Source organism: Chlorocebus sabaeus, chromosome 8, assembly GCF_047675955.1.
Source record: "Chlorocebus sabaeus isolate Y175 chromosome 8, mChlSab1.0.hap1, whole genome shotgun sequence".
NCBI classification, from domain to species: Eukaryota; Metazoa; Chordata; class Mammalia; order Primates; family Cercopithecidae; genus Chlorocebus; species Chlorocebus sabaeus.
This window is the reverse complement of record NC_132911.1, coordinates 77,813,853-77,828,313: the sequence shown is the minus strand read 5'-3', so window position 1 is coordinate 77,828,313 and position 14,461 is coordinate 77,813,853. Positions and strand designations below refer to the sequence as shown.

At 39.1% G+C, this 14,461-nt stretch overlaps 1 protein-coding gene across 4 annotated transcripts in view; it reads left to right on the top strand.

The window, feature by feature from the left end:
• The window catches only part of UBE2W (ubiquitin conjugating enzyme E2 W), an 83,011-nt gene that overhangs the window by 38,667 nt on the left and 29,883 nt on the right, over window positions 1-14,461 (top strand). For all 4 annotated transcript variants that reach the window (XM_073018163.1, XM_008000899.3, XM_008000897.3 and 1 more), the window contains one exon: window positions 4,816-4,918. In XM_073018163.1, coding sequence (XP_072874264.1) covers window positions 4,816-4,918 — 103 coding nt within the window. The remainder of the gene's footprint in view (window positions 1-4,815; window positions 4,919-14,461) is intronic.

The following is a 14,461-nucleotide window of genomic DNA, read 5'->3' as shown; positions in this document are numbered from 1 at the left end:
TCCTCATCTATAATATTAAAGAACTGTTTGGTGTGAGGTTTCATCAAAAATATGTGTCTATTTAGGCATATGAAGAGAGTAATAGTCAAGAGGTATCCCATACCCTAAAAACATTAATTACATTCTGTACAGAACGGCAGCTAAGTGAAAGTGTGACTCTCAGCAGTCGTTTAATAATTTTGTTAGACAGTGGTAAATGTTCTGAAATCGTGGAGAAATCTAAAATAATTTATCCTCCACTTAGAAGAACCTCTAAAAAGGAAAGGAAAAGTAGTCAAAAAATTGACTATAAACCGACTTGTAGGACAAATGAGCCAATTCATATATTTGGTGTAGTCTAGGTCCAGGGAGTAAAAATGACCAAAATTCATATAACTTACCCTTTCAGAAGGAACAGTTTTGGGTACCTTTGACTTTGGCATTTGTATCAGTACTTAAGACAGGGGTCAAAACTTTAAGAACAAGAATATTACGAATGGATGTATAGACTCTTTTGAAAAAAAAAAATGTAATACACTTCTTTAACTCTGCAATAATCACTTAAAAATATTGTTGAATTCTAAACTGATTTTTTGTGTATATCATATATAGAAAATATAAAACTCTTGTTCTAAAGCAACCAAAAGTGGAGCATACATTTAGAGTGGCATTTGTTGCATGTTGTTAAACAAATGAAACTGACTCTTTTTTCATCCTGATGCAGATTATATCCCATTTTAATCTTTTTCCTCTCTCCTTTTATTAATCTACCTCAGAGCATCCTATAACAACTGTCCCTATAGTTCTCAAGGAAACTGATAATAATGAGATTACTTCTTCTTTCATCCTTTATTTTTTTGGGAGGATGGGGAAAACACACAACATAATAATTTATAAAAAGTTAAACATTTTAAATTTTTACAAATAGAAACGCTTTAAAAGATTACAAGGTAGTTATACCACAAATTATAACAGCCAAAACAACAATACCTTTATTGTAGAGTAAATCCTATCATATCGAAATACTGGTCAGGCAAGAATTTTTCTTTTAATTTATTGTAAATGAACTGTAAAATTTTTACCTTTGTGCCATCTTCTAGGCTATAAAAATAGTCTTATAAAGAATCAGATTGTTAAGAGTATATGAGATGTGGATATGGATGTGGAAGATCCATGAAGAGGATGATGATGAAAGCACATTAAGAAGCTTTATGATGGGCACAAAAAGTAGAATGAAGAAGATCTGGTATTTGAGAGCACAACAGGGTGACTATAGTCAACAGTAATTTATTGTGCATTTTCAAATAGCTGAAAGTATAATTGGATTGTAATAGAAAGGATAACTGCTTGATGTGATGGATACCTCATTTACCCAGGTGCAATTATTATGCATTGTGTGCTTGTATCAAAATATCTCATGTGCCCCATAGATATATACACCTACTTTGTACCCACAAAAAAATTTTTTTTTAGTTTTTTGGAAGAAATTTGGTAGCATATATTGAGACCTTAAAAAATATGAACACTATCCTGTTTGACCCACCACACATCATCCTAAGAAATTAACGATCTAGAAAAAGACTTAGAACCAACTATACTAATTTCAACATTACTAATTCTAGGGATAATTTGGGAATAGTGTAAATGTCAATAATATGGAAAAGGTTTGTCAAGGCAGTGCAGTGAAATGGCATCACTTGAATTATAGTCTATAGTCAGCATGTAAGGTAAAAATTTTGTATAGTTATAATTACCTTTGAAAAATCCTTTAAGAAGACCTTATTGGTATGTATCCTCTTTATTAATAAATCCACCAAAGCCAATTTTTCCTCCAGAGTGGAATAGATGATTGTGTCTTTAACAACCATGATGTGTGAAGAAATAAAAAAATTCTAATGCTTAAACATTAGAATTAGAGTACTAGGTACTCACAGGTATTGAAGAACTGAGACTAATTGAGAGAACAACACGTGTAGTCTCATCGCATCCTTACTCTGGGGCATATGCTTGTGATTGGAATCATAAACCCTGATGGTTTAAATTGATGTAATTTAAGTGTGCACAAAATGCAGCTACTCGGCTGCCATTTTGTATAGGCTTTGATGGTATAGGAAACAGCAAAATGACTAGAATGAAATATACCCCCAAAAACTTTAACAGTGGTTGTCACTGGGTGATTTTTATTTCTACTTTTCTGAAGTTTCTACAATGAACATATCTTACTTTTTTAACTAATAAAATCTCATTAGGCCTGGCATGGTGGCTCATGCCTGTAATCTCAATGCTTTGGGAGGCTGAGGTGGGGCGAGAGGATCCCTTGAGCCCAGGAGTTCAAGACGAGCTGGACAACATAGGGAGATCCCATCTCTAGTAAAAAAAAAAAAAAAAAAAAATCTTTTTAAGTTGGCTGGACGTGGTGGTATGTACCTGTGGTCCCAGCTACCTGGGAGTCTGAGGTGGGAGTCGCTTGAGCCCAGGAAGTCAAGGCTGCAGTGAGCCCTGATTGCACCACAGTTCTCCAGCCTGGGTGACAGAGTGATACCTTGTCTCAAAAAAAAAGAGTTATTAGAAAGTACCATGCACAGGCCGGGCGCAGCGGTTCACACCTGTAATCCCAACACTTTGGGAGGCTGAGACAGGCAGATCACCTGAGTTCAAGAGTTCGAGACCAGCCTGAACAACATGGAGAACCACCCCCTCTACTAAAAATACAAAAAATAAGCCTGGCATGGTGGTACATGCCTGTAATCCCAGCTACTTGGGAGGCTGAGGCAGGAGAATCACTTGAACCCAGGAGGTGGAGGTTGTGGTGAGCCGAGACTGCGCGATTGCACTCCAGCCTGGGCAACAAGAGCAAAACTCTGTACCAAGAAAAAAAGAAAGTACCATGCACGATGTTGACAGTTATGTTGTCTTTGACCTCATGTAGTATCTGCATGTCATGCAGATATTATGAGGATTGATGAGACACTTGGTTAGCTCTTTATTTTTAAAAGCTGTGCTTGTTTGCATAGGTCACATGTAAATTTATGTTGTGTGTCCTCAAATTGCCGTATAAACAGAACGAAAGACCACCATTTTTCCTGGGAATATTACTCTGCCTAGTAGATGTGGGTGGAAAATCAAGAAAGGAATTTCGAAGATTAAGAAGGACCTAATATATAAAGAGATAGTTTTTTGTTTTGTATGCAGCTTTTGCATTGCATTTAATTTACCATGTATTGACTCTGAGTCAGGAATGTGCTAGGTTTTTTACTTATGTAGGGTCGTTTATCTCCAACAACACTATAAGGTGATTATCTTCTGTTTTATTATTGAGGTAGTTAAAACTGGAGAGATAACATAACTTGCTCACACAACGAGTTAAGATTAACTATAACTGCCACTTCAGTATAACTTCAGTTATAACTTTAATTTCACTATAAAATGTTGTCTCTTGGGTCTGTGGTCGTATCTTTTATTACCATGTATGGTACTCAGCATGCATTCTTAAAATGAATAGCCATGCTCTTAAGAGTCTGTATACTGTAGCTGATTTCTTTTAGAGAATAGGTACATTTGTTAGTTTACATAATCCTAAATTCATAGTATGCGTGGTAATGACTAGAATCCCAACACTGTGTTTTGTTTCTTCCTTTTGTTTTCTTGTATTTTAAGTACAAGAAAGTTTAATACCTGAAAAGTTCAAGAGAATTGCCTAGGTGTACAATAATTATAAGTGACAGAGCTATAATTAGGAACACATTGTTAATGACTTCAATTCACTTTTGCTTCTAATGCTGCCCTGTTATCTTTGCTGTCATTATCCCTTATTCTTTCCCCCATCTTAAAGAAAATAACAAGAAATAGTGTATACACTATAAATAACACATGTATGTTTATGATTGTTATATATGAAAACAAAGTAGGCTTGCATAGATGCCACAGAAATGGGCTTTATTAAACAATTGAAACATAGTGAGAGATAAAGAAAAGGCAGTACAAAGCCTTGCTTAATTGTCAGAGTAAGTGGAATGATGTCAATTTAGCTCCCCTTACCCTGTTAATCTTTTCTAGAATGTTGATGAGAAAAATAAATCTGACAGCTACGTTTCTCTGTAGTCATTGTCTATACGTGTTTCTCCATGGCTTCCACCAGTAATAATCAGAAAGACAGTTGATTAGTTTGATGTTATGTATAGAATACTTAATATCAGCATTGTAGAAATGGTACTTTGAAAAAATAAGGTAATGTAAATCAATTAGGAAGAGCACAGGCTTGGGTGTCAGCGCACCTTAGTTTGAGATTTGTTTGTTTGTTTATTTTGAGACAGTCTTGCTCTGTAGCCCAGGCTGGAGTGCAGTGGCATGATCTTGACTCACTGCAACCTCTGCCTCCCGGGTTCAAGTGATTCTCCTGCCTCAGCCTCCTGAGTAGCTGGGATTACAGGTGCACGCCACCACGCCCAGCTAATTTTTGTATTTTTAGTAGAGACCAGTTTCACCATGTTGGTCAGGCTGGTCTCAAACTCCTGACCTCGTGATCCACCTGCCTCAGCCTCCCAAAGTTCTGGGATTACAGGCGTGAGCCACCGCGCCTGGCCTTGGGTTTTTATTTTGTTTGCTTTTTTAGACCTATCTTTTGCTAGCTGTCTGACCTTGATCTGGTGGTTTCACCCCTGAATGTCAGAGAAGGTCATGAGAATTAACAGTGAGAGAGTTATTGGGAGGCTGGCATGTGCTGTTACACATAAACAACTCTTGTCCCAGTGCTTAGTGTACAGGAAGTACTTGGTGTCCTCTTTTCTCCTCCTTACCCCAATATCTTAAGTTTTTAATTTGCCTTTTCTATTCTAGGTGGATTGTAGACATGGAAGGTGCACCAGGTACCTTATATGAAGGGGAAAAATTTCAACTTCTATTTAAATTTAGTAGTCGATATCCTTTTGACTCTCCTCAGGTAATTGCCTTGCTTTAAATTTTTTTTTTTGTATTTTTAGATAGTTAAATGCCAGAGATGTTTGACTCAGTAAAAACATATAAATCATTTATACGTATGTAGATGGATTTGTTATTTCCTTATTCGTAATATAATCAAGATATGAACATTACACTTAATATTGGGATTAGGGCTTTACTGCATTTTGCGTCTAAAATTGTTTGTTTCTTATCCATAAATACTAGCAGAAAAGGGAATAGAAATCTAACCAGGCCTCTAGACCAGGGGTCCCCAACCCCTGTGCTGTGGACTGGTACTGGTCCCTGGCCTGTTAGGAGTCGGGCCACACAGGAGGTGAGCACCATTACTGCGTGAGCTCCGCCTCCTGTCAGATCAGCAGTGACATTAGATTTGCATAGGAGTACAAGCCTTATTGTGAACTGCACATGCGAGGGCTCTAGATAGTACGCTCCTTATGAGAATCTAATGCCTGATGATCTGAGATGGAACACTTTCATCCCAAAACCATCATCCAACCCCCAACCCCATCCGTGGAAAAATTGTCTTCCACCAAACCGGTCCCTTGTGCCAAAAAGATTGGGGACCACTGCTCTAGGCCATTGGAGAAGTTGGCATTTTGGAATAACTGGAGGCACCTCTCCTAGGTCAGATGATAGAATCACATGGTGAAGAGAAAAGTTCTCTGTTGGAAGGAGTACTTTGATTTTGCATTGACATGCTGTCTTTGCAGCCTTTTAGTACTGGAATGGCAGAGTACATCACCAGATGTTAAATATCTAAACATTGGCCCAAAGTCTGTTTATTATAATTTGATGCCCAGTCAGTTTAGTTAATAACTTAATACTTAGACAAGGGATAATGGTGGTAGAGGAATGTTTCTTGAGAGCTGTTTAACTATGGTAAATGATTAATCAGAGATTAGAGAAAGGAAGACTGTAGGATGACCTCCAGGTTTCTGGCTTGGTAATATAAGTAAATGAGTTACTATAATTACTTATTCTTCAGAGAATTATTGTAACAAAGCACTTCATTTTTAAAATTTGAGGCTTGTGAGATCCGTTGGCTAAAATGATAAGACGTAATGCCAACTCTCTCTAGTATTGCTAGCAAATGAGCTATTCTGTAAAATAGAACCATATACCTGAAATATTTCCCAGATACTGAAAATTTAGCTTGTAGGTGCTAAAGTGTACTATTTGGGGGAAAATCTTATTTCATTGCCACTTTAAACAATATACCAAACACAGCTTAATCTTTTCTTAGTTATGTAAGAGAAGAGATAGAAGTCAGTTACTGTATCATGCTATAAGTAAAGAGGTAATTGTTTTAAAGCATAGATTTAAATGGATACTGACTCCTTAAGTTCTAAAATTTTCATGTGAGCAGAAAACTACTAAGACTTTTAGGACTTATTTTTATCATTTTCATAAAAATTAAAGTGAAAGGGATTATGCTGTTGTGACCACCTCTGGATGTCTATAGTAAGCATTTGTATATAACAAAAAGTCAAAACAAATATCTTCTCTCCAGAAGATTGTTATCACTTCTGTTGTTTTCTGGCTGGTCAGCATCATTTCTGACTATAAATGTGTGGAGACAACTGGATCTCAGTCTGTTTTCATCAATCAGCCTATTTGTCTACATTCATCTAAGTTCATTGATGGTATGGGAAGGAAGGATATTTCACACCAACTCAGAAGCTTTTGACTAGGGAGATATTGGGGGAAGGCTTACTCTGGGAACTTACCAATTTTTCACCAGAGGAAAATAATATTTCTATAAGCATGAAACCAAGTCAAAAACGTGTTCTCTAAACTCTTTCCTTAATATTGAATTCTAAATCAAATATCAAACTTAAACATTATGTTGAATTTCTTCTTTAATATTTCTGTAAGTTAAGCATTTGTTATAAATTCTCCCTATCATCCTACTTCAAATTCATTTTATCCTCCTTCCCTGATTTTATTTCTACCTGCTCTTCTAACATTGGTGTTATCCAGGTTCTTTATTCAGCACTGTGTTACTCTTCTCACTCTTCTTTTACCTTCAATACTTTAAGCAGCTAACTCAGATCTACAGCTCTGGAAACACCTCTTTTTTTAAGGCTTAATTTCATACCATTGTTGAAATACTTGAGTACCTCCAGACATCTCAAATTTAACACAACTAAATTTGACCTTTCCAATAACAAAGCACATTTTGTTTTTCTTTATCCTGGGTTACTGTCCACCTATCTATTTTGTGTTCAGTTTTTCTCTTTTCCACACCCCTCCTTCCTACATTTGAAAGGTAGCCCACTCTTTTCTTAATGTCAGTGCTGTAGTGTGGTTTTTTGGTTGTTTGTTTTTGTTTTGTTGTTTTTGAGACAGTCTCACTTTGTCACCCAGGTTGGAGTGCAGTGGCGCAGTCTTGGCTCACTGCAACCGCTGCCACCTGGGTTCAAGTGATCCTCCCATATCAGCTTCCCAAGCAGCTGGGACTACAGGTGCATGCCACCACTCCCAGCTAATTTTTATATTTTTTGTAGAGATGGGGTCTTGCCATATTGCCCAGACTAGTCTCGAGCTCCTGGGCTCAAGCGATCAGCCCACCTCCTTGGCCTCCCAAAGTGCTGGGATTACATGTGTGAGCCACCATGCCTGGCCTAGTCCAGGTTTTTATCTTTTAATTGAACTATTACAGTAACTTTTAGTTCTTTGGATTCCTGTGCATCCTTTCACGGTGCCATTAGATTTCTTTGAAGGCACAATTATCTCATTGGTTACATACCACACACATGCACATGCACACACACACATACACATACACAGACACCCACCCACTCCACCGCCCCCCACATATACACACACACAGTCTCACTCCACCATCCCCAGAATTCCCCACCCCCTCACAGTAAAACCTCTTAATGTTTCTTTATTTCCTATGGAATCAAGTTTTTAGCCTGGCATTCAAGTCCCTGTATAGTCACATCCAAATTTAACTTTTTCTGCACCTGCATGCATTCTTTATGGTAATATTTCTATAGTACTTCATAATTTAACTTCCATTCTGATTTTGTCTTCTAACATCTTTTAATGAAGTGGTTAGGGAAGGTAGATTCATCCTCATTTTATATGTGAAGAAATTGAAACTTGTAGAAGTGAAGTGCCTTGTTCACGTTTTAATACCTAGTTTATAGAACAATCAAGACTCAAACCCAAGTCTTTCCTTTCCTCCTTTGCCATACTGCCAATTAGATGAGAGTACCAGTATGGGAAAAAATGCCTATTTATCTATGTAGTAATTTTCTCTCTGAAAGTGAAAGATTATATATGGAATGAATGATACCTTTGAAAGCTCTAAGCCAGTTATTCTCGCTCTTTTTGAAATATAAGGATTCCTTTTTTAATTTACTGTTTGGTGGGGTGGGTGGGGTGGAGACAGAGTCTCCCTCTGTCATCTGCCTGTGCTGTGGTGTAATCATAGCTCACTGCAGCCTCCAACTCCTGGGCTCAAATGATCCTTCCACCTCAGCCTCCAGAGTAGCAGGGACACAGCCATGTGCCACCATGCCTAGCTTGGTTTTTTTATTTTGTTTTTTTGTTTGTTTGTTTTTATTTTTTTGAGATAGAGTCTCTCTCTGTTGCCCAGGCTGGAGTGCAGTGGTGCTATCTCTGCTCACTGCAACCTCTGCTTCCTGGGCTTAAACCGTCCTCCCACCTCAGCCACTCTGAGTATCTGCAACTACAGGTATGCACCACCATGCCCAGCTAATTTTTTTTTGTATTTTTGGTAGTAGAGACAAAGTTTCGCCATGTTGGTCCAGCCGGTCTTGAACTCCTGTCCTCAAGTGATCCGCCCGCCTCGGCCTGTCAGAGTACTGGTATCATAGGCACGCCCAGTGAGGATTCCTTTTTAATATCAGTGAATTCTGTAGCCCCTCACATGGCATAGAGGTTGTATATTCTAATATCCATTGATTGGGAAAATGGCAGCACTACTGTTAGGCCAGTAATACTTCAAAATTTTTTAAAAGGTATTTATACATAATCTATATAGTTTTAACATAATTATAAGGAGTCAAACATCAGTGTTTGATGGGCTTATAGACTTCAAGATTTTTCCAATAACTGAAACTTTCCAGAGATCCACTGCCCTGGGAAAGTGGCTGGAACCAGTCCTCTAGGGCAGTAAAATTCCCCCAAAATTTTATTTGATGAAACTCTGTAGCATTAGCACTTGTTAGATAAATTAGTCTTTCATCTTTCTGGCTGGGCATGGTACTCATGCCTGTAATCTAGGCACTTTGAAAGGCCAAGGCAGGTGGATCACTTCACCAGCCTGGGCAACAAAGGGCAACCCCATCTCTAAAAAAAAAGAAAGAAAAAGAAGTCTTTCATCTTTCCATGCAATGAGCAATACTGAGTTTATCACTAGTTACAAGAGTAGAATTTGGAAAATATTTCTAGAATAGATCAATCTCATTGTGAAATTACTGCTTTTGTACCTTTAAATGAGATCGGTAAGACTGTTACACACCATTATGGTTTGTTGTGTTTTTCCTCCTACCAGATATATTTTATGTCTCATGTTGTGTCCTGCCTTATAATGAAAAAGTTACCTATCTCAAATATGTTTGGCTCAGTCATTTGCCTTAAAAGAAAGAATAACAACAAACAATTAGTCAGTTAATATGGAAACAGAGATGAGGCATCTTTTCATCACTGCTTGCCACTAATGTACATTTACTGTCAGCCATACAGAAAGTATCTTTCTGTATATTCTGTTTCCTTATGCTAGGATAAAGGTAAATGGTTGGTTAATTCAACATGTATTGGGCATGTATTGTGTATCAAATACTGTTTCTTGAGAGAGGGGAGAGAGTACAGAGATTTAAAAGGCATTGGGCCTGCCTTTAAACAGTTTATAATCTGTTTAGTATTTGGATAGGTAAATATTCATCCCATATTTCTTGAGGCTGTATCATGGGACAAACACTGTGCTGGGTGCTGGTAATTCAATGAGGGTCAAAACTGCAACAGCAACAACAATCTTGCTTACATGGAGTTTGCATTCTTGTGGGAAGAGACAGTAAGCAATGAGTAAAATACATATAGTATGGAAGATGGTGGGGGAAAAGTACAGAAGGGGAGACAAGGGTGTTGAAATACTGAATAAAGCCATTGGGAAAGATTTCACTGAGCAGGTGACATTGGAGGAGAGATCTGAAAGATGTACAGGAATAAACCATTTGAAAGAGTTGAGAGAAAGAACAGGTGAAGACAAAATGCAAAGGCTCTAAATCTGGAATATGCAGGACAGGTCCCTGGAGTGTTGTATAAACAGGAAGGGGAGTGTAAGGCCGAGGTCAGTGTATTAGGCCATTTTTGCACTGCCATAAAGAAATACCTGATGCTGGGTAATTTATAAAGAAAAGAGGTTTAATTGGTTCACATTTCTGCAGGCTGTACAAGAAGCATAGTGCCACCATCTGCTTCTGGTGATGGCCTCAAGATGCTTACTGTCATGGCAGAAGGTGAAGAGGGAGCAGGTGTCTCACATGGCGAGAGTGGGAGCAAGAGTCAGTGGCGAGGTGCCACACATTTTCAAACAACCAGATCTCACGAGAACTCATTCACTGTTGAGGACATCACCAGGCCATTCATGAGAGCACCCACCCCGAGTGACCCAAACACCTCCCACCAGGCCCCACCTCCAACATTGGGGGTTACATTTCAACATGAGATTTGGAGGGGACGAATATCCAGACTGTATTAGTCAGAGAGATCATTTGGGCTGGAGGGGTCATCACGGATTGTATAGCCCATTTTAAGAATTTTGACTCTTTACTCTTAGTGAGAAGGGGGAGCCTTTGGAAGCCTTTGGAAGGTTTTGAGCAGAGGAACGATGTAGTCCTGTTTAAAGTTAAAGGGAACAGTCTGGCTGTTGTATGGCGTATAAACTGTTCAGGGCATAAAGGTGCAAGGAGATCAGATAGGCCATTAAAGTAACCCAGGTGAGAGATCATGGTGACTTGCACCAGAAGGGTAGCAGTGGACGTTTTGGAAGGTGGTCATGTTTTGGACCTGTTTTAAAGGTTGAATCAACAGGATTTATTAATGGATTAATTTGGAGTATGACTGAAGGAGGAGTCAAGGAAGACTCCATGATTTTTGGCATATGCAGCTGTACACACAATTAACTGAAGTGTGAATTGTATGCCTTGGGAGCAAAAGGGAAAGCAACCAATTTAGAATACTCTAAGGGGGCAAAGAAAAACTTACTTGAACTGGTAGAACTGGGCCTTAAAGGACAAAAAGAGTTTATGTGAAAAGTATAGGGCAAGGTGTGAAAGGACTTGGCCTCCTCACATTTGTGAGGATAGGCTTTTATAGTTTTATGTGTCGATATATGGGGGATTACAGCAGGAGATGAGAGAGGAAGGTTATTTTGGGGCTCATCAAAAAGGATATTACAGTGTGAAAGAAGCTTGACGTTTCTATCATAGGTACTAGGAGGGATGGCCCATCTCCGTCAAAACTCTGAAGTCCACAACTGGGCGTGGTGGCTTATGCCTGTAATCCCAGCACTTTGGGAGGCCAAGGCAGACAGGTCACTTGAGGTCAGGAGTTGGAGACTAGCCTGGCCAACATGGTGAAACCCATACTAAAAATGCAAAAATTAGCTGGGCATGGTGGTGTGCACCTGTAGTCCCAGCTATTCGGCAGGCTGAGGCAGAAGAATTGCTTGAACCTGGAAGGTGGAGGTTGCAGTGAGCCGAGATCGTGCCACTGCATTCCAGCCTGGCGACAGAGGGAGACTCCATCTCCAAACAAAACAAAAAAAATCTCTGAAGTCCTCAAGCTTAGTATCTTGACTCTTACTACTTTTCCTTTCTACATCCAAGAGAAAGTTCTTCTGTTCCTTTACATATCCAGTATTTGTACCCCTTTCCTCTGTTAAAGCATTCTATTTGAGTGAAACAAATCTGAAATACATCTGTATTATATTTATTTATTATTATTATTATTGAGATGGAGTCTCGCCCTGTCGCCCAGGCTTCAGTGCAGTGGCACGATCTTGGCTTATCACAGCCTCCGCCTTCCAGGTTCAAGCAATTCTCCTGCCAGTAGCTGGGATTACAGGTGTGCACCACCACGCCCAGCTAATTTTCTTTTGTATCTTTAGTAGAAATGGAGTTTCCCCATGTTGGCCAGGCTGGTCTCGAACTCCTGACCTTGTAATCTGCCCACCTCAGCCTCCCAAAGTGCTGAGATTAATAGGCGTGAGCCACCATGCCCGGCCACTTTTATTTATTTTTTATTGAGACAGAGTCTCACTCTGTTGCCCAGGCTGGAGTGCAGTGGCGCGATCTTGGCTCACTGCAACCACTGCCTCCCGGGTTCAAACGATTCTCCTGCCTCAGCCTCTAGAGTAGCTGGGATTACAGATGCACACCACAACACCCAGCTCATTTTTGTGTTTTTAGTGGAGATGAGATTTTGCCATGTTGGCCAGGCTGGTCTGGAACTCCTAACCTCAAGTGATCCACCTGCCTTGGCCTCCCAAAGTGCTGGGATGACAGATGTGAGCCACCGTGTCCGGCTTTATACTACCTTTAAATGTCCCAGTTATACAGGGTTGTTATTTTTGAGATTTTTTTTTTTTTTTTTTTTTTGAGATGGAGTCTTGCTCTTGTTGCTCAGGCTGGAGTGCAATGGCGTGATCTCAGCTCACTGCAACCTTCGCCTCTCGGGCTCAGCTAATATTTTGTAGTTTTTATGTAAAGACAGGATTTCACCATGTTGGCCAGGCTGGTCCCAAACTCCTGACCTCAGGTGATCCACCCACCTCGGCCTCGCAAACTGCTGGGATTACAGGCTTGAGACTCCATGCCCGGCCTTGTTTTAGAGATTTTCACCTAAATTTTGATGAAAACGTCTTCAGTATTTTAGAAATAGGGAAAATGTTTATTTTAGAGGGAAGAGAGGGAAGGGGGCAGTGTCTTTTTGATTTGAAGCCGTTTTGTTGCTAAGAGTGGTGCTGAAAGTACAATTGTCTTGATTATAAAGCTTTAGAAGTACTGAGGCAAAAGAGTAATTGCCTTCCTCTTCATCCTCATTCCCCACTCCTATTCATGCCTCCTTACCACAGACCCTTTTCTGTTGCTCAAAACTCATTCATTGCAGAGATCCAGAACCTGTCTTCATGATGTCCTAATCTTGTCTTTTTTTCCTGGACTGGTTTTCCATGGTTTTCATAGGGTGATGTTCAAGCTTTCCAAAGTCTTTGAATAACAATTTTTATTGCCTTCAATTGTCAAGCATCTTGGACACCTGACAAGAAGGTGAACGGTGAACCCTGTTCACTGAAGCCTGGGGGGTCACGGAGAAAGAAGATAGAGGATTAGATTAGTAGGCTAAAAGAACATAGAATATAAAGGGAAGAGAATGATTACCATCCAAGGCAATCCAAGTTTAGTTTTGTGTGTCCAATAATTTTGTCTTTGCACTGTTGCTGCATGTCACTGGTTATTATAGAATATCAGGGAACACTTATGGATGCTTGCTGGTATATATGAGAGGACTAAAAAGAGATAATTGAATTGAAAGCTATGCTAAGATTCCAATCTCCAGTCATTTTTATCAAATACCATTTATGGTAGACTACCTATATGTTATATATAAATATCTGATTTAGTTTCCATTACAACAGTAAACTGATGGCTTGTACGTTCAGTTTATGTAGTTACACATTAAGTACCATCATCTGCATTAAGTACTATCTTATAATAATTGTAATCAGAGAACATATTTTCCTTATACTGTCCCTGGAAAAACCTTGGTATCCATATCGTAAATTGGCTTTTATAATTATATTCTGTTTTTTACTGTTCATTTGTATATACTGTGTTTTGACCTAGCTTGACACCATATTAGGTGATTGACTTTCTAACTACCTCTACACCTCTAGTCTGAACAGTAGGGCGCCTCCTTTGTGGTAAGATCTCAGTACCATAAGGTCTTTCAGTATTGGGCTTGATGTTTGAAAATTCTTGAATTTCATATTAGAAAGTTACCTGATATCCATCATTTGTTTTGTTCTTAGCAATAATGCAGAGGTTTTTGGTAAACTGTATTTTGTATAGAAGTGTACAATTATTTTATATAGAAGTGTACAATTATAAGTCTACTTTCAATTATTGATTTTTATTAAGTCATTGTAAATATTGGCAACTATAATATTGAGCTATTTCTCTGACTACACCAAATTTGAGCGGGTTTTTTTTTTTTTTTTTTCCAAGACAGGGTCTCACTCTGTTGCTCAGGCTGAAGTGCCATAGGCTATCATAACTCAACTGCAACCTCAGACTCCTGGCTCAAACAGTCCTCTCACCTTAGCCTCCTGAGTAGTTGGGACTACAGGAGCATGCCACCACATGCGGCTAGTTACTATTTTTTTTTTTTTTAAGGGATGGGATCTTGCTTTGTTGCCCAGGCTGGTCTTGAACTCCAGGGCTCAAGTGATCCTCCTACATTGACCTCCCAAAGTGCTAGGATTACA